Below are 23446 nucleotides of genomic sequence, written 5' to 3'. Positions count from 1 at the left end.
AAGAAGAACTGTTAGTAAAGACAGAACAAATGCTTTCAGACAAAGGGGATTTCTAGAGAAAGACACTTTTAGATTGCTAATAGAAATTAACTTTTGCACAAAAGTAGGATTTAGAGAAATGTCAGAACTTTGTACTTTTGTACAGTAAAATGATCGTTTTGTGCTAGACATTTGATCATGTGGTCTGTCAAATGAAGCTGGACAGAGGTGGCCAAGGTGATTCATTTTGCACTAGTAAGATTTAAAAGTGAAAGCAAGAGAACCACAAAACACCAGTAAGAACAGGAACACAGTCACCTAGGAAATCTATGCCATGAGAAGCAGTAAGATATCCTAAAGAGACTGAAAGCCACTCACTTTGGGTGTGTTGGCTAAAATTTTCTATGAGAGCTCCTCTCAGGTAGCCTTGTTGTATTATTTTACAATTTGCCCCTCCTATTTACTTTGTTTGCTTTCCCTTTTTGGCACATTAAGAATATTTACAATACAAATTTGTTGCCTGCTCCTCTTTCATGCATTTAGTATCTCCTCTCTGTTGCTGCTTGGGGTATAAATTAATAAAGAGGAGATGTCCTCTAATAGGAGAACTGAAGCACGACAGTAGTCAGTTCTGGGTGTAATTTTGACCTGTAGTCCCAGACGCAAGTGCATTGCGACTGCTGGGCAGTCTCTCCTTCTAGAACAAGTTAGTGCAAGGATAAGAGAACAAAAGTTGGGGCAGAGAACAAATGTGTTGGTCTGTGTAACAAAGAATCTGGGCATGAGAGTTAAAGAATCTATATTTAAGAACAGGATTACCCAAAACCCTTCCACAATGAAACACTGACCCATAAGAACTTCCTGTAATGTATCTCATGCACTGTTACTCTGCTACTCTGTTATGATTCACTCCAATGTTTAAGGCTGACTGGATCTTTGGTGATGGTTAATAGAAGTTCTGCTACAATAGAATCTGCTAAATGTTCATATGAAGGGTCTAATCCTGATACACATTGCCCAGCTGAGAATGAACCTCCAGAGGCATATTCTTCATTAGTAGTTTTTGGCATCCATCTGACTGGGTTTTGAAAGAAGAAACATTGTCTATATAATAAAAGGCTAAGGTATGTTGTGTCTGATTTCTGTGAGCAATCAAATCAAATCAAATTATACATACAATACAATATGTAGTGAAATGTTCAGTTGTACAACTCCAATGACTGTACCTTTAAGAAGAATATAAAAGGACAATAACTATACTATATGACTTTGTAAATATCAAAAAATCATTAATAGAATTTTAAATATGTGATAAATCATGAATAACTAAAACATCACTTAATAACTTAATGTAAGAGAGGGAGCAGCCGAAAGAAGAAGAAGAAGAGAGTTAACAATAGAGCATCATGTAGTTCTAGACACTTTATTCAAGATGAGTATGGCCTGGGAAAAAAAGCTCCTCCTCAGCCTCTCTGAACTGGACTTTAGCTGGGGATTTCATTTAACTGACTGCAGTTCAGAAAAGTGGCTGTTGTTGTAATGGCTGGTATCTTTGCTAATTTTATTTGCCTTGGTCCAACATCGTTTGGTGTAGATGTCCTTGAAATTATGAAGTGCACATCCACTGATGCGTTCAGTTGATCGCACCACTCTCTGTAGAGTCTTGATGTCCTATTGCATGCTGTTTCCAGACCTGAGAGTTATACATCCTGACAGGATACTGTCAATGGTACTGTACATGTGTAGAAAATCCCTGAGGGACTGATGTGGTCAAGATGTTGTCGTGCCTTCTTTACCAAGGTGCCAGTGTGCCTGGATCAGGTTAGAACTTCTCTGGTGTGGGCACCATGGTATCAGAAACTTTCCACCCTCTCCAGCTTAATGTTGTTAATACTGAGATGGTGGCAGTGCCTTTGTTGTTTTCTTCCAATGTCCACAACCACCTCCTTTATCTTGCTGTCATTCTGGTGTAGCCTGTTGATCTGACACCAGTGTGACAGACTCTGCACTTCATCGAGGTAAGCCTGTTCTTTTTTGTTAGGTATCAGGCCTACCACAGCAGTATCATCAGCAAACTTGACAATGATTTTAGAATTATGTGAAGTCATAAATTCATAACACCAGTGGACTCAGAATATAGTCTTGTGGAGCTCCTGTGTTGAGAGTGATGGATCATGAAGAGTGGCCACCCACTTGAACCACCTGAAGTCTACCTGTCAGGAAGCTATATTATATTTATATTTACTTATTTGGCTGACACCTTTACCCAAGGCTACTTACAACACTTAGGATACAGTTGGTTACATTTCTTTGGGTTTTCCAGTTGGAGTCCATGCAGGTCAAGTGACATGCTCATGGTCACCCAGTGTCAGTAGCAGGATTTGAACCCACAGCCTCAGGGTATGACGTCCAAAGCCTTAACAACTACAACACACTGCCTGCCTAGCACAATCAAGTGCTCAGATGCAGTCTGCTGAGCTTGGGGAATCTGAATTGGTCAGTTTGGCTTTGGTGACACAACTGAAAGAGAAAGTGCGAGTGTGAAATGCACAAGGTGGAGTAAAGGCTTAGCAGGTACTCTGAAAATTGCCTTTAAAGACAGGAAATATAAAAGCAGACAGGAGGCAAACACGTAAGTGTCTGAAAAGTAGGTTTGCACTGGAGAGAGGGAGTACCGGTCAAGATAGGCTCAGACACATGAGGGTACAGAGGAAGGGCAATATGAAATAATTCAAATATATTATGTTACCGTAACTAGTATATTGTAGAGTACAAATGACAGAAACTTAGAATTCACATGTTTTAGTAAGCAGGAGCTAATCTTTTTCCACTTACAAAATCAGCACTGAGGAAGGATCTCTTTTGGCTCAAGGCAAAAACGTTTTGAGAGTTGCCACTTGTGATGACACACCTTCCATCTTTGTTGTATTCACAAGAATTTCTGGACTAATTTTTGGGGGAAACACAAGGTTGCTATGGATTTGCTATTTGATCTGTGCAAAATGTATTTAGATAAGCTTAATTTTTATGTGAATATAAAGAACATACTAAACGCTTTTAAAGTATATTGTGTTGTTCACAATACCATGTAACAATAAAAATACCATTTCTGGATGACCATTATTTAAAACAAAATTGATATTATTGACTAAAGTGAAAGGTCAGTGTTATTTCACAATTCAGGAAAATTGGGTAGCATTGCTTTCTACAAATTTTCCAAGTCGGAGTGTCTACTTCAAAGAGCATTGATGTGAAACTTTGTCCTGGGAAACGTATACATCTTGTCTGTTCATAGCATGTGGATGCAGCATAATCTGTCCCACACCTACATCTAACACACAAGAGAGAAATATTTATTTAACAATTGAAACTATTGAACCTCCCATATAGTTTTAGGCTCTAGTGGTGCAAGGGTGACTTAGAGTTTGTTGGACTGAGTCCCAAATTGATTCCTCATGAACCTAACACAATATACTACATGCATGAAGAAATAAAAGAAGGTCATATGAAGGTGCTGTTACTCATGTCTTCACTTGTGCTTCTTGTCTTACAGGATATGACAGTGCCCCGATTGTTTCAACACGGAGTGGAATGGTGAAGGGAAAGCTAATCCAGGTCAAAGAATCAACCTCGGGTGTCTTTGCATTCCTAGGAGTGCCCTATGCAAGCCCTCCTGTAAGATTTGCTTCACCACAGCCTCCCACATCCTGGACTGAAATAAGAAATGCGACCACCTACCCTCCACTGTGAGTGAGAATAAACTTAATCTTTTCACATTTTCTTTATATTAACTTTGGAAAAAATGGCTGCCAAGTTGTGTTTTCCTTGTGCTTAACTGGATCACGTGCAGGATAAATTATTCAGGTCTAAGTGATCTCTAAATGGTCCAAGCTGGAAGGTGAAATTTTTGGTTGTATTTACCTCTTTTTGCAATCCTTGAAAAAATAATTTTGTGATTTCTCTTAAAACATATTTCCACAGATGTTTGCAGAACCTCACTGAGACAAAAGTATTTTCTGAATATTACTTTGGAAAATACCCTGAGCTGACATCGTCTGAAGACTGTCTGTATCTTAACATATATTCACCTGCAAATGCATTTTCCGATCAAGTCAGTCGCCCTGTAAGTCACTTGATTCTTTCAAAGAGTATACTTCACCTGCTACTGATAGTGCACTTCTTTAATTTTATGAGGTGGGGAGCATGCTATTTTGGTTAGTCCTGCTGCCAGTCCTTTCCAGCCTGTTTTTTAATGGATCTCTCCATGTCTCTTTTGTTTTTTCTCTGGATACTCCAATTTTCCTGTAAAGATGTGCATATTAAGTTAATTGGGGAGTCAAGCTTGGCCTCGGGTGTGTGCATGGTTGTACTTCGTGAATGAACTGGCAACCCATTCAGGGCTAGAACATGCTGCTGGGATAGACTCAGGCATCATTAACTGGAACTGGATTAAGTAGGGTCAAAAACAGATTCAAGGAGGGTTTTTTGTGTGCGTTTAAACAGGCCTCTTCACTACTCTGAAATCTAAAAAGCAGAGGGATGGATGTTAAATTATCAACAGTTCTATAATGTGCATTTCCTGCACTCAGTGGCAGCAGTTTTAAATAAAAAGGGAATCAGGAGGAGTCATGAAATCAAAATAACAAGCCAAAAGTAATAACCATGAAGACATGAAATAAGGGTGGCACGGTGGCGCAGTGGTAGCGCTGTTGCCTCACAGTAAGGAGACCTGGATTCGTTTCCTGGGTCCTCCCTGAGTGGAGTTTGCATGTTCTCCCACAGTCCAAAGACATGCAGGTTAGGTGCATATGGCAATCCTAAATTGTCCCTAGTGCGTGCTTGGTATGTGTGTGTGTGTGTGTCCTGCAGTGGGCTGGCGCCCTGCCTGGGGATTTGTTCCTGCCTTGCGCCCTGTGTTGGCTGGGATTGGCTCCAGCAGACCCCTGTGACCTTTGTTAGGATATAGCCGGTTGGAAAATGGCTGACTGATTGACATGAAATAAGCCAACAAAGCTCACAACGTGAATCAAAGATCAAAGTTGCAGGATTTCGTAGCCTAAAGGGGACATACAATCAAAATGAAGCTGAGCAGATGTTCGGAGAAATCAAAGAAAAGAAGAAGAAGAATTTGTAACTGAAATATACTAATAAGAATGATCACCAACAGTTTTTTAGAGGAATCTGAATTCTCAAAACATCACAGAATGCATACGCTTACCCTGACATAGTTGTGTTGCTGTTGTAAAGTGTTGCACACTTCTGCGCATTCTGCCTGTTAGCTAAATAGTAGCCATCAACAAAAATGATGGCGCCCATAAAAAACAATATGGCACAATGAGAGAATGTAATTCATTTCCAATATCATTAAAAACAATACAGCCTATGGATTTCTTAGTCTTTGAAACACCAGAAATGATATTTGAAAAAAATTTTAAAGACTAAGAAACAATTGTACTTGCCAGCCAAATCATGACATACTGTGTAGCCTCCTTAGTGTTGGGTTAACCCCCTAAAAAAACGAAACAAAAATGTTGAATTGTTTCAACAAGAAAAACATTTATTACATTTAACAGAAACATGTAAATTCCAAAATGTCAACATAAATACAGTAGAATAGGTATGTTTAGCATCCACCTGCTGTACTGATGCTGATTTAAAACATATCCTTTGTGTGGTAGTTTTTGAAACAGTCACCAATGAATAGCCTGATGTTGCAATCAGGATAGCAGAAGTGTGTTTCTTTGCACACATTTGCAAGATTTTTTCATTTGCTTGCACATCAGAGCCTGGCCTGCATGATTAATGTGCCCCTTGTGTTATTACAGGCTACCTCTGTGCACAGCTTAGTAACTTCCCTGACAGAAATACTGTATAGACAGTTGCCGCACTGTGAACAGTGCTTAAGATGCTTGATTTTCCACTTGATTGCATATTCCTTACTGTCAGTCATCTACTGTCATACCAAGGTGACCAAATTTACCAGGCATATCATGCTGGTTTAGTTGTACAGTGCCATATCATGCATCATTTTCACTTTCTATGTCAACGTCTGATGAAAATTCTCATTGTCATCACTATCGCTCGATTTGAGCAATGGTTCTGTTTCAGTTTATTCTAAAACTGCCTTTAGGGCTTTACATTTGCCATTGTGTTTTTTGTCTGAGACTCTGCCCCAACTCATAAATAGAGATGAATTACAACAGAGCTACCATAAAATGGCAGGATGCATAGAAATATTCATGATTTGTTTAGAACATGATGTTATTTATCCACTAGATGGCAGAATGCTGTCCCAAGGGTTATTCAGGTTTAACACTCTAAAGCATATTACTACACATCACCTCAAGCCTGAATTGGGCTTAACTGTAATTGCATAGAATTCTGAGCCTGAGTCACACTCAGTGTCAACAGCAGGAAAGTTAATCCAATGTAACATTCCACGACTTTTAGTCAAGGGGTATGTCAGAATTGCAGTCGCTGATCTTGTTACTGGACCCTGTCAGTTTACATGACTGAAAATTGCTGCCTATGTTTACTTTACCGACTGAATGCCAATATTCCAGCACAGTCTTGCACAATCTTTTTCCTGACAGCCAATAGTCTGCTGCCTGATGGAAGTGGGGCTTTACAAAGGGTTAACAGGCATGGAGAGTTGTGCCATAGTCTTAGCCCTTTTTCTTTTTTTCATTCTGTTTAAGTGCAGAAAACATGACACATCACAAAGACAAGCATTTCTTCTGTTTGCAAGATTCAAAACACGCATGTTCCTTCTTCTTCATCACTAAATTCCTTTCATTGTATTTCTGCATGAACGTGTATTGGTTGTCAGCTTTCATACACAAAGAGACCACCCCTACAACAAAAGATAAAATCACACCTGTTTGATTTTATCAGAGTGCATTGCAGACTACAGTAGTTGGACTGAGTCACTGAGCATACTGTATATTACAGTAGTTGATCAGTCTCACTGTCACATTCCACCAACTTCCTCCAACTCACTAAGATTATGCAAATTGAAGGCTACAACTGAAAATCACTGGAAAGGTTGCCTAATGTGACATAGCCTTAAGAACCCATAGCCAGGGATCACTGTATGGTCAGAATGGTGGCCTGAAGACTGCTTGTAAATGTAAAAGGTGTGAAATTCACTCACTTGTATTCAAGCTTATGCAAACAATGTCAGTGCTATTATGTAAAAATATGTGAAATACCATTTTTGTTAAGAGAGAAATAAATATATTTAGTACACAAATTGTAACAACCACCTGTAAGTTAAAAAAATGCATTATATGACACTTACTGGGACACAGTGATGAACACTGTTGTCTCACAGCAACAGATATAAATGTCATCCTGGTCACTGCCTCTTTGGAGTTTGCCTTTCTTCCACGTGCAAGACAATAATTCTCCTTTTTCCACCCTACAACCCATACATAGTCAAGCTTGTTAGATTAAATGGCAACTCTAACCTATGATGTGTGCATGTTCAGTGATAGACTGGCACACAATCTAGCGCAGTTGTATCTGAATAGGCTCAAGCACTTTGGATCCCCTTTCGAATAACTGAACTCAGAAAAATGATGGATAAGACACACTAAAATCAAAAGCAAGAAAAATGACATTTTTGAAAAGCAGTGCACTGAACACTGTACACCTCAAGATGTGCACTAAAGTGTATTCATTCATCCATCTATCCATTTACTCCACTCGCCTTATCAATTTTTTTGGTTGAGAGGAAACAGAGAATATCTTGGCAGCATAAGACACAAGGCGCAACAAACAGCATTCATCTGCTGCCTCCAATTAACCTCATATGCACACTTGCGTCAAAGAATATGAAGTGAATAAAAACGTTTTTTTAAGTATTGTGGAAGGATATTCAATTATAATTAAAACAGGTTTTATTTAAAAGTATGGTCTTTCATTAGTTAGCACTGTTTCCTTACAACTCTAGATAACCTGGATGTAGTCAGAGTGGAGTTCGCACAGTTTCAGCATGACTGTGTTTGTTTTCTCCAGGCACCCCAGAGACACGTGTTGGAGTGTTTAGTAACTATATTGTCATGGTGTGAATATGTGTTGGGGTGTGATCCTTGTTCAGCGTTGCTTCCTCTCTTGGAACAAATTCACCGTATCATTGTAACTGTAAAAACGAGTTCATCTTTTCTTCATACATTTTGGTACTTCCTATTGGTCCTCCATCTCTCTGACACTCTTTCCTTCATCCTCTTTGTAGTTTGTTCTTTCTCACCTCATATCATTCACTTTCTGGATTTTTGTATTCTACCTCTCACTTCTATACAGCAAAACCTTGTATCCTTAGGCACCACTGAAATCAAGTTAGCACTGGCCTCTCGCTGCAGTCTCTCCCACTCTGTTTCTCTCTCTTCTAATCGCTGAAAGTCCTCGCTCCATAAAATGGTTTCTCTCAAACTCTCTGTGTTCCAGATCAATGGGTCCTCCAGTTGTTGCTCAGGAGAATGTGCCTGACTGGTCAGGATTAGCAATTTGGGGACCTTTTAATCCTTGCAGCCATGCTTTTCCAGACTTAAAATTTCTTTTTTTTTTTTGGCTCAGGGTTGTGTCTGTAGCACTTCACCTCAAAGATCCTGATTCCTCCCTTCTTTTTCTTTTTATATTCATCTATTCTTACTAGGCTGGAATTGAGGGGGGGGGGGGGGGGGGGCATGAGGGTGTTGTTTTACCTGTTAAAAACGGTTACATTTTGTTGACCTTAATCTAAAAATTATTTAAAAATGATAAAAATGGGTGGTTTAACAGATGGTTACACTGGAAGAAGATGTGTACACCAGAAGAAAGGGATAAAAGGGATATTAATAAAGTCTTCTTCATACTGAAACATAATGAAAAAATAATTACTATATGACAAAGAGAAAGCTTCAAGGTGACTGTCCACTTTTTTGTCACACTACCTTTGTTTTTTCATATTTTTTTAATGGTGACTTAACCAGCTAACTCTGCTGGAAGCTACGCCTCATTCTTCTTCATAAAGTGAACACAGTTTATGCCAAGCCAATTAAATACCTTGCTTTGGGTCACATGGGATGAACAATGACGCTTTATGGTTTCCAGACCAAGCCTTAACCCTCAGGATCACATTGCTGATTACTAAAAAAGCTAACTTGTTTTTTTCAGGCAATTTGCTTCTCCTAATTTAACAGGCCAAAAACTTCTTATAAATGAAATGCACTAAATTAACACAAATACAAAGATAGTGCTAATCTAAAATTGTTTCCACTTTGCATCATTTGTCAGGTGATGGTCTGGATACATGGAGGGGGCTTCCAGCTTGGAGGGGCTTCACTCTTTGATGGGTCTTCTCTTGCTGCCTTTGGAAATGTGGTAGTTGTTATAATCCAGTACAGACTTGGAATTCTAGGATTTTTAAGGTTAGTAAGTAGCATTTTCTTTTCTGCCTAGCCTCCCAATTTGATTTTTTAACATATCAATAGAAGTGCAGTTTATTTTATTAACTGTTTCTTTTTTATGTGGTCTAATCATTGTTTATGTAATGTATTTTATGCCATACACTGTAAGTTATATACATTATTATATATGCAGTCATATGCAATGTGCTTCACAGGAACAAATTTGTGACTGTAACAGCCTCTGCTCTTCTGGGAAGGCTTTTCACAAGATTTGGGAGTGTGTCTTTAGGAATTTGTGCCTATTCAGTTAAAAGGAGAATTTGTTAGCTCAGGTACTGATGTTGAACAAGAAGAGTTGGCTCGCAATTGGCATTCCAATTTATCTCAACGGGGTTCAGTAAGGTTAAGGTCAGAGCTCTTTGAAGGCCATTTGAGTTCCTGTTCTCCAGATTCTATGTCTTTATGGACCTAGTTGTGTGTACTGCACATGGGCACAGTCATGCTGGAACTGAAAAGTGCCCTCCCCAAAATGATGCCACAAAACTGGAAGTGCGCAATTGTTTAAAGTGTCTTTGTATGCTGTAGCATTAACAGTACCCTTCACTCACACCAAGAATTCTAGCCCACGTCCTGCAAAACAACCCCAGACTGTTATCCTCATCTACAAAACTTTACAGTAGACGCTGTACAGCCTGGTAGGTAGTTTTCTCCTAGTTTGTATAATCTACCATTTCATGGTTGAGCTGTTGTTGCTCCTAAATGCTTCCACTTCACAATAAGAGCACTTACAGTTGATCTGAGGTAGATCCTGCATAGCAGAAATTTTACATACTGACTTTGAAAAAGGTGTCATCCTATGAGCTCTTGTGTACACCCCAGTCTAACAGCAATATTTGTTGATGGAGATTGCATGGCTATGTACTTAATTCCATGCACCTGTTAACACTGAATCACACATACACACACACACACACACACACACACACATATATATGTATATACAGTATATTATATATGTGTATATATATGTGTGTGAGTATGTGTATACACTCACTGGCCACTGGTACACCTTGCTAGTGCCAGGTTTGACCCCCTTTTGACTTCACAACTGATGTAATACTTCGTGATATAGATTCAACAAGGTGCTGGAAACATTCCTCAGGGATTTTCGTCCATATTGACATGATAGCTTCATGCAGTTGCTGCAGGTTTGTCGTCTGCACATCCATGATGTGAATCTCCCATTCCACCACATCCCAAAGGTGCTCTATTGGATTGTGTGGAAGTAAAAAATTCCCCCAAGGAAGACAGGACAAGTTCAGTCAATTACATTTTTATTCAGTCACAGATGAGTACGTGGATTCTACGTTGCAAGGCAGAAAAGCAGTTACATTTTTTTCTATTGGCTTTTTATAATTTCTTCTTCCTCCCCCTTCCCCATATTTCTTAAAAATAAACATAATATCCTTTACTTAAGCATTTTATTTTCGTATGCTAATGGGCCATCTCTTCTTATTTTTTTTCACTGATCAGATAAACTAAAGGAGGAAAGGTCATCTTTTCTGTGTCAAATAGATGCGTTCCTAAGAAACTGGAAATTGTCTTTGGTCAGCTTACTGCACCCTGTCTTATGACAGACGCCTGTATGAATAACCTGCCGTTACAGCAAAACGTTTTTGTCAGCTAGTAACCCTTAGTAGTTTGCAAGCAGTTAATCTTTCTTTCACAATTGAGATCTAGTGACTGTGGAGGCCATTTGAGTTCAGTGAACTCATTGTCATGTTCAAGAAATCTGTTTGAGATGATTTGAGTTTTGTGACATGGAGTGTTATCCTGCTGGAATTAGCCATCAGAAACTGGGTACACTGCAGTCATAAAGGGATGGAGATGGTCAGCAACAATACTCAGGTAGGCTGTGGCATTTAAATGATTCTCAATTGGTAGTAAGGGGCCCAAAGTGTGCCAAGAAGATATCCCCCACACTATTACACCACCACCACCACCAGCCTGAACTGTTGATACAAGGCAGGATGGATCAAAGCTTTCATGTTGCAGATGCCAAATTGTGATCCTACTATCCAAATGTCGCAGCAGAAATCAAGACTCATTAGACCAGTCAATATTTTTCCAATTTTCTATTGTACAATTTTGGTGAGCCTGTGTGAACTGTAGCCTCAGTTGCCTGTTCTGTGCTGATAGGAGTGGCACTTGGTGTGGGCTCCTGCTGTTGTAGCCCATCTGCTTCAAGGTTCCATGTGTTGTGCATTCAGGGATGCTCTTCAGCAAACCTCGGTTGTAATGAGTGGTCATTTGAGTTGCTGTTGCCTTTCTTTCAACTGGAACCAGTCTGGCCATTCTTCTCTGACCTCTAGTGTCAACAGCAAACTGCTGCTCACTGGATATTTTCCCTTTTTGGACCATTCTCTATAAATCTTAGAGATGGTTATGTGTGAAAATCCCAGTAGATCCCACTAGATCAACAGTTTCAGAAATACTCAGACCAGCCCATCTGGCACCAACAACTAAGCCACGTTCAAAGTCGCTTAAATCACCTTTCTTCCCCTTTGTGATGCTTGGCTTGAACTTTAGTAAGTCATCTTGATAAGGTCAATATGTCTAAATGCATTGAGCTGCTGCCATGTGATTGGCTGATTTGATATTTGCATTAATAATCAGTAGAAATGGTGTAATTAATAAAGTGGCCAGAGTGTTTGTGTGTATGTATATATACCGGTTTTTATATATATATTTTATATATACTCCCTGTGTGGAGTTTGCATGTTCTCCCTGTGTTTGTGTGGGTTACCTCCGGGTACTCCGGTTTCCTCCCACAATCCAAAGACATGCAGGTTAGGTGCATTGGCGATTCTAAATTGTCCCTAGTGTGTGCTTGGTGTGTGGGTGTGTGTGTGTGTGTGTGTGTGTGCCCTGCAGTGGGCTGGCGCCGTGCCCGGGGTTTGTTTCCTGCCTTGCGCCCTGTGTTGGCTGGGATTGGCTCCAGCAGACTCCCATGACCCTGTAGTTAGGCTATAGCAGGTTAGATAATGGATGGATGGATATATATATATATATATATATATATATATATATATATATATATATATATATATATATATATATATGTGTGTGTGTGTGTGTGTGTGTGTGTGTGTGTGTGTGTGTGTGTGCATGGGTGTGTGTGTAGACTGTCTAGGTTGCATTCTATGCATGCTTTTTTATATTTGTCTTTATTGGTATTGTTTCATTGTACTATGCAGAAATGACAATAACCTTGAACTCAAATATAGATTGAGCATTAGTCATATTTCTGACATAAAATAATTAGTCTTAAAACTATGTATGTTATCCTCCCACATCCTTAAATATGTATATTTTAGGTCAAAGGGAAACTTTAAATTTGTCTCAGGTGAATGTGAGTGTTGGTGAGTTGATCCCTGAGGAAATCACAACCCATCCAAGGCTGGTTAATTCCTTGTATTTGATATTTTAGCCCCCTGCAACCCCAGGTGGATTTGAGAATTTTATGTTATGTTTTGCTTAATTCAAAGTGTAAAAATGTGCAGTATATTACATTGTACAGCGCAATAGTAATATTTTAATTGCTTGCTAACCAGTATCACATTATATGAGCTCATTTCAGTTATTGAGTTGCATAAAGCCGCTTCTGAGAAATTTTTGCAAATCCTCTTTGATTTCACAGTACTGTAGTTCTGACCTAGACATGGGCTTTTTTAACTATTGCACTTAGAAACAATGTCACCTTTCCCATAACAGACTCGTTCCACAGCAGGCTAAAATAAATTGCATCTTTGTTTAATGCAACAATTGGTGTAAAGAATCTCAGATTTCTCATTATAGGCAAACAAGTTCTCTCACTATTCAATCCCCAAGTGCTTTCCGGTCTCCTGAAAACACCTTAAATGTAGTCTTTTGAAAGAACAAAATGAGATTAACAGTCGGAAGTAAAATTCTTGTGTTAAATTAATAAAAATTTGATTGCAAATTAAGGGAGGGTTTGTAGATATGAACAGAATAATTCATTTTGAAATGTAAGAAAGAAATTTCTCAATGACCTCATACTTGATTTTTTGACTAGAAGTGATGCCTTTATTGCAATATTTGCCTTGTTGCGTAACAACAATATACAACAAGAACAGTTAGGCAAATCAATCAGCCAGCTCCAATGTGGAAGAGCCTTTGCATGTCAATTCCTGATATGCCTTAGCTGCCTGAATTGTGTTTCTTCTGATATCCTAGAGTTCATTCCTACCTTGCATCTGATGTTGATATACAATCACCACCTCCGGATAACCTTGTGAGGACAGAGTTCAGTTAATGAATGGATAGGTGTAACAAATATATTACTTCCTTATGCTTTTGCTTTTCTAAATTCTGTAACACTCTGTTGTACTGGTTAGCCCTGCTGCCTTATAGATCCATAGGGTAATGTAAGTGTGGAGTTTACACATTCTTGTTTCTGGGTTGGTTATCATTTGAGTATTGTAGATTTCTGACAAGCAGGTGTACAACATTGGTGTAATATAATGCCCTTTTGTAAACTGGTGTTCCACCCAAGGTTTGTTTCTGATAATTTCAAGATAATTTAAGGACTAGTGGATAAATGTTTGTTCATAACATGGATATCTGATGAATTTTTATTTGTTGGGCATTGCAACACTCACCGAATAAAAGTATTTACAGAGCTACAACAACAACAACAATATTTATTTATATAGCACATTTTCATACAAATGATATAGCTCATAGTGCTTTACAGGATGAAGAAAGAGAAAAAAGACAAAATATAAAAATAAAATTTGGCAATACTAATTAACACAGAATACAAGTAAGATCCAATGGCCAGGGAGGACAGAAAAAAAAAAACAAAACAAAATCTGCAGAGGTTCCAGGCCACGAGACCACCCAGCCCCCACTTGGCAGTCTAACTAACATAAATGACCTCAATCAGTCCTCATGGTTTTCAGGCTTCACATGGAAGAATTAGATGATGATGGTCATGTGTCTTGATCAGGTGGTGGTGCAGATCACCACCACAGAAAACCGGAAAAAGAACAGCAGAGAAAGTAGGGGTGAGTACGAATTGCAGAGTCATGTTAAAATGATAATTAAATGCATATACAGAATATCAAGGTTACACTTAGATGAAGCTGTAAGAAAGCTGTTTTAAAAACAATGGGTTTTAGCATTTTTTTAAAGTGCTGCACTGTATTAGCCTGGCGAATTTCTATTGGTAAGCTATTCCAGATTTTAGGTGCATAACAGCAGAAGGCAGCCTCACCACTTCTTTTAAGTTTAGCTGTTGGAATAATACACAGAAACTCATTTGAAGATCTAAGGTTACAATTTGGAGTGTAAGGTGAAAGGCATTCTGAAATATAGGATGGAACTAGGACAATAAGTCAAAACAGCATACTCAGGCTTTTTTTTAGGTGTGAAATGAAAATGTGAATATAAAATCAAAGTGAACAAAGTTGTTTTTTGGGGGAATGATTTTATATGCTTTAACCTTTTAAAATAAACACTACATTTGGTTCTGTGATTTAATCAGTTACATTATCTTTAGTCTGCTATAAGAATCCCATCATTAAATTTAATAAATAAGTAGATCAGTTTAGGTCTCTGCAAAAAGTGGAACAGATCTGAAACAATAACCTGTGATGACACCATAGCTTTAGAGGTCTGAACCTGTGACTTTTAGCAGGGTGATATGCCTTTATAGTTGAAGGTTGTGATAACTGTAAATGCAGAGTTGTTTCGCCTGGATTCCTACTCATGCTGTATCACTAGAAACCTTTTGAATGTTTAGATTTTTTTCTTTGTTATTCGATTCAGCTATTGGCAGTAATTGTTTTTAAATACATTCAGCCTTCAGTTCTCTGACCTTGGTGCATGGCAAGAAGCAATTCATTATGGGACACATTCACTTACACATATGACGCTAATTTAAAGCTGCCTATTGAAATAACCCACACAGACATTGGGGGAAAACAGGCAAAGTAGGATGAAATGTTATCTGTATTATGAATGAAAGAAAAGTTATTTATTATTTTTACAAAGCCATACAATATGAACTGCTAAAGAGGTGTTTTTGCTTTTTTTATGAAACAGCACAGGAGATAGCCAGGCACTTGGAAATTTAGGTCTGTATGATCAGCTGGCTGCTCTTCAGTGGGTTCAAGACAACATCAAGGGTTTTGGTGGCAACCCCAAATCTGTAACTTTATTTGGGGAGTCTGCAGGTGCTATGAGTGTATCTATTCACGTGAGTTGAACCAAAAAATTTTTCTTTTTTATATTAGTCACAGAGATAAAGGAGTACCAGAGAAGTATGTGATGATTGTCAATTATATGTATGAGGGAGTGAGGACTTGGGTCACAGACAAGATACCCAATAGAATAGGTCTACACCAATGATCTTTAAATCATAACCTCTTTGATGTAGTTTTGGATGTGATGAGTCATGGGAAGTGGCGGGGAAGTTGGAAGAATGGAGAAGGGCTTTAGAAAGAAAACAACTGAAGATAAATAGGAAGAAGATAGAATATATGAGGTTTAAATATGATCAGTTTCCAGAGGTTAGCCTGCAGGGTGAGCTATTGAAAAGAGTGGATATATTTAAATATCTAGGATCAGTGGTAGCCCAAGATGGAATATTAAATGCAGAGATAACCCATAGAGTGAAGTGTGGGCGGAACAACTGGAAAAAGGTATCAAGAGTATTGTGTGATTGAAGAAATAAGGTGAAGGTTAAAGGTCAGGTTTTTAAGGAAGAGGTAAGACAAGCAATGATATATGGAGCTGAGACATGGGCAGTAAACAGAGAGCAAGAGAAATTAGATGTGGCAGAAATGACAATGTTGAGTTGGATGTGTGGAGGTACAGACAAGGACAGAATAAAAAAATGAGACAATGGGAAGTACAACAAAAATGGGAGAGATATCTAAGAAAGTAGGTTGAAGTTGTATGGCTAAGTGGTGAGGAGAGACAATGAATATATGGGCAAAAGAGTGATGGGAATGGACGTACAGGGGAAGAGAAAACAAGGAATGCCAAAGTGGGGGTAGATGGATGAAGTTAAAAATGATTTAAAGGAAAAGGGTCTGAGTGGGGATGAGGTGCTGGAATGAGCTGTTTGGAGAAGGTGATCAGGCACATCGACCCCACATAGAAGTTGAAAAGGATGAAGATGGACAATGAGAAGTACTACTTTTAATGATTATTTTCTATCTATCTATCTATCTATCTATCTATCTATCTATCTATCTATCTATCTATCTATCTATCTATCTATCTATCTATCTATCTATCTATCTATCTATCTATCTATCTATCTATCTATCTGTTGTAACCGTGTCTGTCTGATTGTGGAGATTCATTTGTCAGATTGGCATATGGCATAATAAACTTGGTTGTATGTGTGGCTCATGTAAATGTACCATATGTGTTGTTATCTTGTAATACGGCAAAATATTTCTAGAAAACTCAGCATAGCATTATTGCTGACATAAAAAAAAATCACATAGTAGGGCTATTTCAAAACAGATGTCCACAGATTGTCTTATCTATCTTATCTTGTCTATAAACCTTATCTATTAATTTGACGACTAGTTGGTGAAAAAGGAAAGGTTCTATGAACATCTGAATAAAATAACACATTTGAGATAAAAATACATATTGTCCGTAATATGGAAAATATGACTGTAGAATATAAAAGACTTATTTCCAAAGTCAGAAATCTTGCTGACATAGTTGTTTGAACTTGGTAGTATTGAGAATGAGGCATTTGGCCAAAAAGTGTCTGGCATACCATAAAGTACAAATAAACATATGATGCACTGTATGTAATGTTTGGTCCCAGAAAACACTAGCTAAAGCATTTTGGAACAGCATGACAGCTGAGTAAATCTATGGTCAGTATGAAAATGTCGATAAAAATGAAGCAAGGATTAATCTGTATTGTAACTAACTGCATAATAGCCTGACACATATAGAGTTTTTGTTAATATATCATCATAACACAATTCATGATAATACTGCATTGCTGAACTATATTTAACCAATTTTACACAAGTAGAGTTCCCTTTTTTCTCATTATGCACATTATTTAGTATGGGACACAGGAAATATTCTACTTAAATTGAGCTAAACAGTGTAAAAAACAAATTTCTGTTAAATGTTCAAAATACAGAGAAGAAATATAATCAGTTTAATCAACAATTTTCCAAAGTAATAATTATGTTCAGTTATGTTTACCAGTGGCAATTTCCCATCAGCCATTGTCATAGTACTAACAAGAAGTAGACTGTAGCAAGCCACCAAAACAAAAGTTTATTTTTCTCATATTACTCTGCACTCTCAAATCAAAAGCAACCTTCTTCTTCATTATCATTTTTCATGTAATATAAAATGTTGCAATAACTGAAATTAATTTAAACTGTAGTAAAAATTACCTCTAAATAAATATGTATGTATATTTTTTGTTGTAGGCTTTATCTCCCTTATCAGCGGGTCTGTTTCACAGGATCATCAGTCAGAGTGGTGTCATTCTACATTCTACATTTCTGGACAGAAACCCAAAGCTAAAAGCACAGGTGAGGATTTTATTTTATTGCCAATTCATTCTTAGGAATGCAAGGTAAAGTGTATTTCCAATTTTAGCTTACAGCTCTATGGAAACGATTATTTTATAAGGAAGTTTGAGGCAGAAGAACATCTGTCTCATCAATCAAAGAGACATCAGTTTTCATCTGTTATAAATTTTATAAATCCTTTCAAAAATTTTTTACAGGTTATAACCATGTCTTGAATCTTTTGCTAACACTTCCATGTCACTGGTGTAGAAGTCCTTTGGTGTCACATGTAGAGATATGTCATCTACTGTATTAAAGCACCATTTCAAAATGTACTTTCTGATTCTGATTTGTATTACAGAAGCTTGCTGTGATGGCTAACTGTTCTTCAACTGACTCAACATCCATCGTTGAATGTTTTAAGAATAAAACAATAAAGGAAATAATTAAAATTTCACCATGCATGGTAAGTATCAAGGGGTAAAGTCATTGCCTTTACTTTTTAGTATGTATTATGCTTTCTTTATGTTATTATTATGTTTTCTTTAATATATCACAAATTAATCTGAAATTGTTGTAAATATGAGCTACTATGACAAGGGCCAAATTGTGGTTAGTACCTACCAACGTGGTCCAAGGAAGGACAACAGAATGACAACAGGCTCATGGATGCCCATGGCTTATTGATGTGCATGACAAGTGAAGGCTTATCGCATTTGGTCCAATCCCACAGAAGAGCTACTGTAGCACAAATCGCTAATAAACTTAATGCTGGTTATGAGAGAAAGGAGTCAGACTGCACAGTGCATCACATTTTGCTGCATATTGGGCTGTATAGAGGAACGCCAATGCTGACCCCTGTCCACCACCAAAAGTGCCTCCAATTGACACATGAGTATCAGAATTGGACCATGGAACAATAGAAAGTGGCCTGGTCTGATGAATCATGTTTTCTTTTACATCAAATGGATGGCCAGGTGTCCATAGTTTACCTAGGGAAGAGATGTTAGCAGTATGCACTAGAGGAAGAAGGCAAGCCAGAGGAGGCAGTATAGTGCTCTGGACAACATTCTTCTGGGAAACCTTGGGTCCTGGCATTCATGTGGATGTTACTTTGATACGTATCACCTACCTAAAGATTGTTGCAGACCATGTATGCCCCTTCATGGCAATGGTATTCACTGATGGCAATGACCTCTTTCAGGAAAATAATGCACCCTGCCCCACTGCAAAAAATTGTTCAGGAATGGCTCGAGGAGCATGACAAAGAGTTCAAGGTGTTCACATGGTCTCCAGATTTCCTAGATCTCAGCCTGATTAAGCATTTGTGGGATGTGCTGGAAAACAAGTCCCTAACATCGAGGCCCTACATTGCAACTTACAGGGCTTAAAGGATTTTCTGCTAATGTTTTGGTGCTAGATACCACAGGACACTGTCACCTTCTTGGGGAGTTCATGTGTCGATGGGTAAAAGCTATTTTGGTAGCATGTGTGGAGCCTATATAATATTACACAGGTGGTTTTAATGTTATGGCTGGTCAGTGTATTTGAACTGTGAATAGGCTGATGTGTTTTTCCTTTGTTAACCATTACATGCCGCTATACTCAGAGGCTAGATCTTTATGTTATATGTTTTATACCCTGTATTTTTCCCCAGCTGTGTGAATTAGCAATGACTCCGGTGATAGATGGAAATCTTCTGCCTAAGGATCCTCTTGAGCTACTTTCAGCCAAAACATTTAACAATGTGGCATATCTTCTAGGTGTTAACAACCAAGAGGGTGGATGGATAATTCCTCAGGTAGGAGACAAAATCTGCACCAAACATTACATTCAACTTGGATACTGTAGCACATGTTATGTTAAATGAGAACACACTATATTTCTTTTTAAAGTATTATAATGTAAAAAGATTGAGTGTACTTTGCTAACTAATATATATGATATATAATGTAATGAGCAATGCTGCCTTTAAGAGGGTCCATTTTTAATGGTAGAATGTGTCTCTGCTCCTCTCAGCAATTTAAATGACTACATTTGCTTCATGTGATGATTATTTTGTAAATCTGGTGGTTGAATATGTCAACATGAAATTCTTGAAAGTAGTTGTTTAGCTTTCTTATTGCGAAGAGAGAATGACCTCAACAAAACACATGCTGGTTCCTTTGTACCATCCTCCTCTGTTTCAGACTACCCTGTTATAATCTTCTGTTATGCGAATATGTTGCATTATTTTTCTTATAACCTCATTATATTATTTAAACTTATTTTGGTAATGTGAAAGTTGCAAGATTTTAAAAGGAGTAATCGATCAAAGAAGTAAATTTTGAGGTCTATCTTTCTTAATACTGTATCACTCTATATATTTGGTATTATAGGAGCATCTAATAGTCATTAGACAAATACATAGTGAGGGAAAAAATCTACATAAATGTTGATACAATAGTCCAGAAAAATATAATTATTTCCTTGTTTTCCAGTATATGTTATCACCTGGATGGGAAAATGGAGTCTCAAAACAGACTGCCATGGTCATAGCAGCAACTTTTCTAAATAAACTGGTAAGTTCCAGCCATGCTCCCAAATCAAAATTATAACTTGCTTTTTTTTGGGGGGATTTTATTGATTTTATTAAAATCAAATAACATTCAATACAAATAAGTCAAGTTTTGGCCAGCAGAGTAAGTAAAGCTAATAAAAATAAGTAAATAAATAAAATTAATAAATGAATAAAGATAAACAGTGTAAAAAAAAAACAGGAGAGAGAATCTGCTTCCTCAATTTAAATGCTGTAAAAGAATAAGTCTCAACACACTGGAATGGTTTGGGGCAGCCACCCGTATATTGTACCTGGAAGCAAAAGGTTAAAGAAAACAAGTTGTTGTTGTGGTCAGTTTGAGCTCCAAGACTGAACTGATGAAGTTTTGAAAGATGGTGGTTTTATATGCTGTGAACTGGAAGTGATGTCATCTACCCGGAACCGGAAGTGACATCATTCTGTGCACCGGAACCGGAAGTGCCATCTATCTGGGCACCAGAACCAGAAATGATGTTAAATCAGGCAGGTATTCACATATTTTGCCTGCTTTGATAACAGAAGTAGGTTTAGAGTACCCCGCCACCCCTTGGCCTGGCGGATAATTACCTCCACTTGGTCCACTCAGCTCCCTCCTAGTCACACTTGTGTGACAATGCTTATTCATAAAATGTTATTGATTAGATCCTGCCATGTTGTGGAAAAGTTTTGTACAGATCCTCTAAGTGAGAATTTGATTTTTTCCAATTTCAAATAGTATATAACATCAGTTACTCACTGACTTAAAATAGGATAGTTAGAATTCTTCCAGTTGAGCAAGATAAGTCCACATGCCAGTAGTATAGTAAAGATAATTACAGTTTGTTTGTTCTTCTCCACTATATGCCCATCTGGAAGTACACCAAACACAGCTGTTAGTGGATTAGGAGGGATTGTGACACCAAGGCTGTCTGAAAGGCATTTAAAGATTTTGGTCCAGAATGATGTTAGTTTGATGCAGGCCCAAAACAGGTGACCCAGTGAGGCTGGAGCTCGATTGCAGCGTTCGCAGGTTGGATCTTGCCCTGGAAATATTTTGGACAATTTTAAGCGAGACAGATGTGCTCAATATATAATTTTGAGTTGAATAATTCTATGCTTTGCGCAACTGAATTCTGTGCATTGCTACCTTCCACTCTTTTTGAGATGTTGAGTGAGAGATCCTTTTATAACTGTTATAAATTATAACTTGCTTTACCGCAGAAATAGAGGAAGAATTTACTAGCATTAGTCTTTTTTAACTGAGAAAACATTGAGCTAATACATTGACGTCATAGTGTCAAAACATTGATGCTAATACACCCTTCGATCCCATTCAATAAGTTTGTTAAAGGCATCAGACTATCTGTTATAACAGTGTTACTAGGCATTTGGATTCCCTCTCCAGTAACTTTTGACATTAAATGAATTTTCAAATAATTTACATAAACAAATGAAGTATCCAAGTGTACATGTAAATCTCATTTCTTTACCATTTGTTAAAAATGGTGAGTGTTACCTAATTGTGTATTGTGAATGTGTCTCCCATTGCAGTTGTAAGCTGCATGAAGAACACATCTTTTAGTTTTAATGATTTAGAGCAGTAGAACAAGGGTGGTAAACTCCTCCTTTTTTAAAAAGTGTGGGAGAATTGGACAATTGCATTTTCTCACACAGTAACTAGAAACTATTTTAACATAAAATATTACCATATATTTTACATTTCCATTACTTACAATCATTCATTCATTTAACATACTTACTGTATTTCTGTATTGTATTATATTGAGCTCTGTACTGCATCAACAAGAAGGCAGGAACTGTCTGGATGGGCTGCCACTCCACTACAGGGCACACTCAGACACACATCCACCATTTCTTTTTTATTGAATCACTAATTAACCTGGCATACAACAGAGACTGGGATTTGAACTCCGAGGCAGCACTGTTAATCGCTACAGCACCATCATGATTATATTTTTAGTATTAATCAGACCACCTTTTTAATTTAGCATTACTTTATTTAGCATTAAAAACTGGCCACGGAACCTCATGAATGCTGCGAGTGTAATTGTCTTATCCATTAAACTAATAGACATTTATTTGTTTATACAATGTACTATTTGTGCAGTAAGAGCAAAATAACTGTTAGTACAAATACACTTGAGTTATCTCTCGCTCTCTCTTGCAGAATATACGTGAAGAAGCTCTCAAAATGATCGAGGATGAATATTTCATGAATATTGACTACTTTTCAGGGTCAGACACCAGCTATGATGTGAGGGATATGCTAATTGAGCTTATAAGTGATTTTAATTTTATCATCCCAACTATCAAAACAGCAAGACTATTTAGAGGTAATAGAACCCTTGACAAATCTAACTTTTTATTGTGGCTTTGCTAACTTAAATAATAGATTTTAAAAAATCTAAGCTCACAAAATCCATCATTTTCTGTTAAGTGGTTCAAATATCATATTTTTTCATTTCTTACATTGTAACCATTTACCAGTATTGTTATACTAAGTGCAGTTTCAGGAGACTGACATTCTTCATGTTGCTCACTTTTGGATATTAAATATTCAAGAGAACACTCAAACCACCATTGACCATCATCCTCATCCTCATATTGTGTTGCCTTAGAGTTTGTCTGGCATGCTGTTGAGGCATGTCATTACTCTCTTTAGTATCTATCAATAAGACTGATGAAGGTACAATGTATGATAGGAGCATAATATCATGCAAAACTGGTCTAATAACAAGGTAAAATGACAACACCATTGTAATACTAAAGGTTTCAGCACCTGAACTATTGAAAGAGATTGAAGATGATGCCTAATTGTCAGCTGCTGATCCTTTGATGTGGAAAATCCTGTTTCTGCTACAATATTTCCTGGTCATTTCTTTATATCAAGTTCTTTTTCTCCATATTGA

General features: G+C 37.6%; 1 protein-coding gene across 1 annotated transcript in view; it reads left to right on the top strand.

Annotated features, from left to right (window-relative positions):
* Positions 1-23446, top strand: part of LOC114657180 (carboxylesterase 5A-like) — a 46370-nt gene that overhangs the window by 7443 nt on the left and 15481 nt on the right. Inside the window, exons 2-10 of the mRNA XM_028808921.2 lie at positions 3533-3725; positions 3961-4102; positions 9256-9389; positions 15498-15651; positions 17876-17980; positions 18321-18425; positions 19617-19760; positions 20440-20520; positions 22705-22870. Of these exons, the coding sequence (XP_028664754.2) occupies positions 3533-3725; positions 3961-4102; positions 9256-9389; positions 15498-15651; positions 17876-17980; positions 18321-18425; positions 19617-19760; positions 20440-20520; positions 22705-22870 (1224 nt within the window). The remainder of the gene's footprint in view (positions 1-3532; positions 3726-3960; positions 4103-9255; positions 9390-15497; positions 15652-17875; positions 17981-18320; positions 18426-19616; positions 19761-20439; positions 20521-22704; positions 22871-23446) is intronic.

The sequence above is a fragment of the Erpetoichthys calabaricus genome, chromosome 9 (genome assembly GCF_900747795.2).
Source record: "Erpetoichthys calabaricus chromosome 9, fErpCal1.3, whole genome shotgun sequence".
In the NCBI taxonomy this organism is placed as follows: Eukaryota; Metazoa; Chordata; class Cladistia; order Polypteriformes; family Polypteridae; genus Erpetoichthys; species Erpetoichthys calabaricus.
Note: the sequence above shows the minus strand (reverse complement) of the source record. Positions and strands in the feature narration are given on the sequence as shown.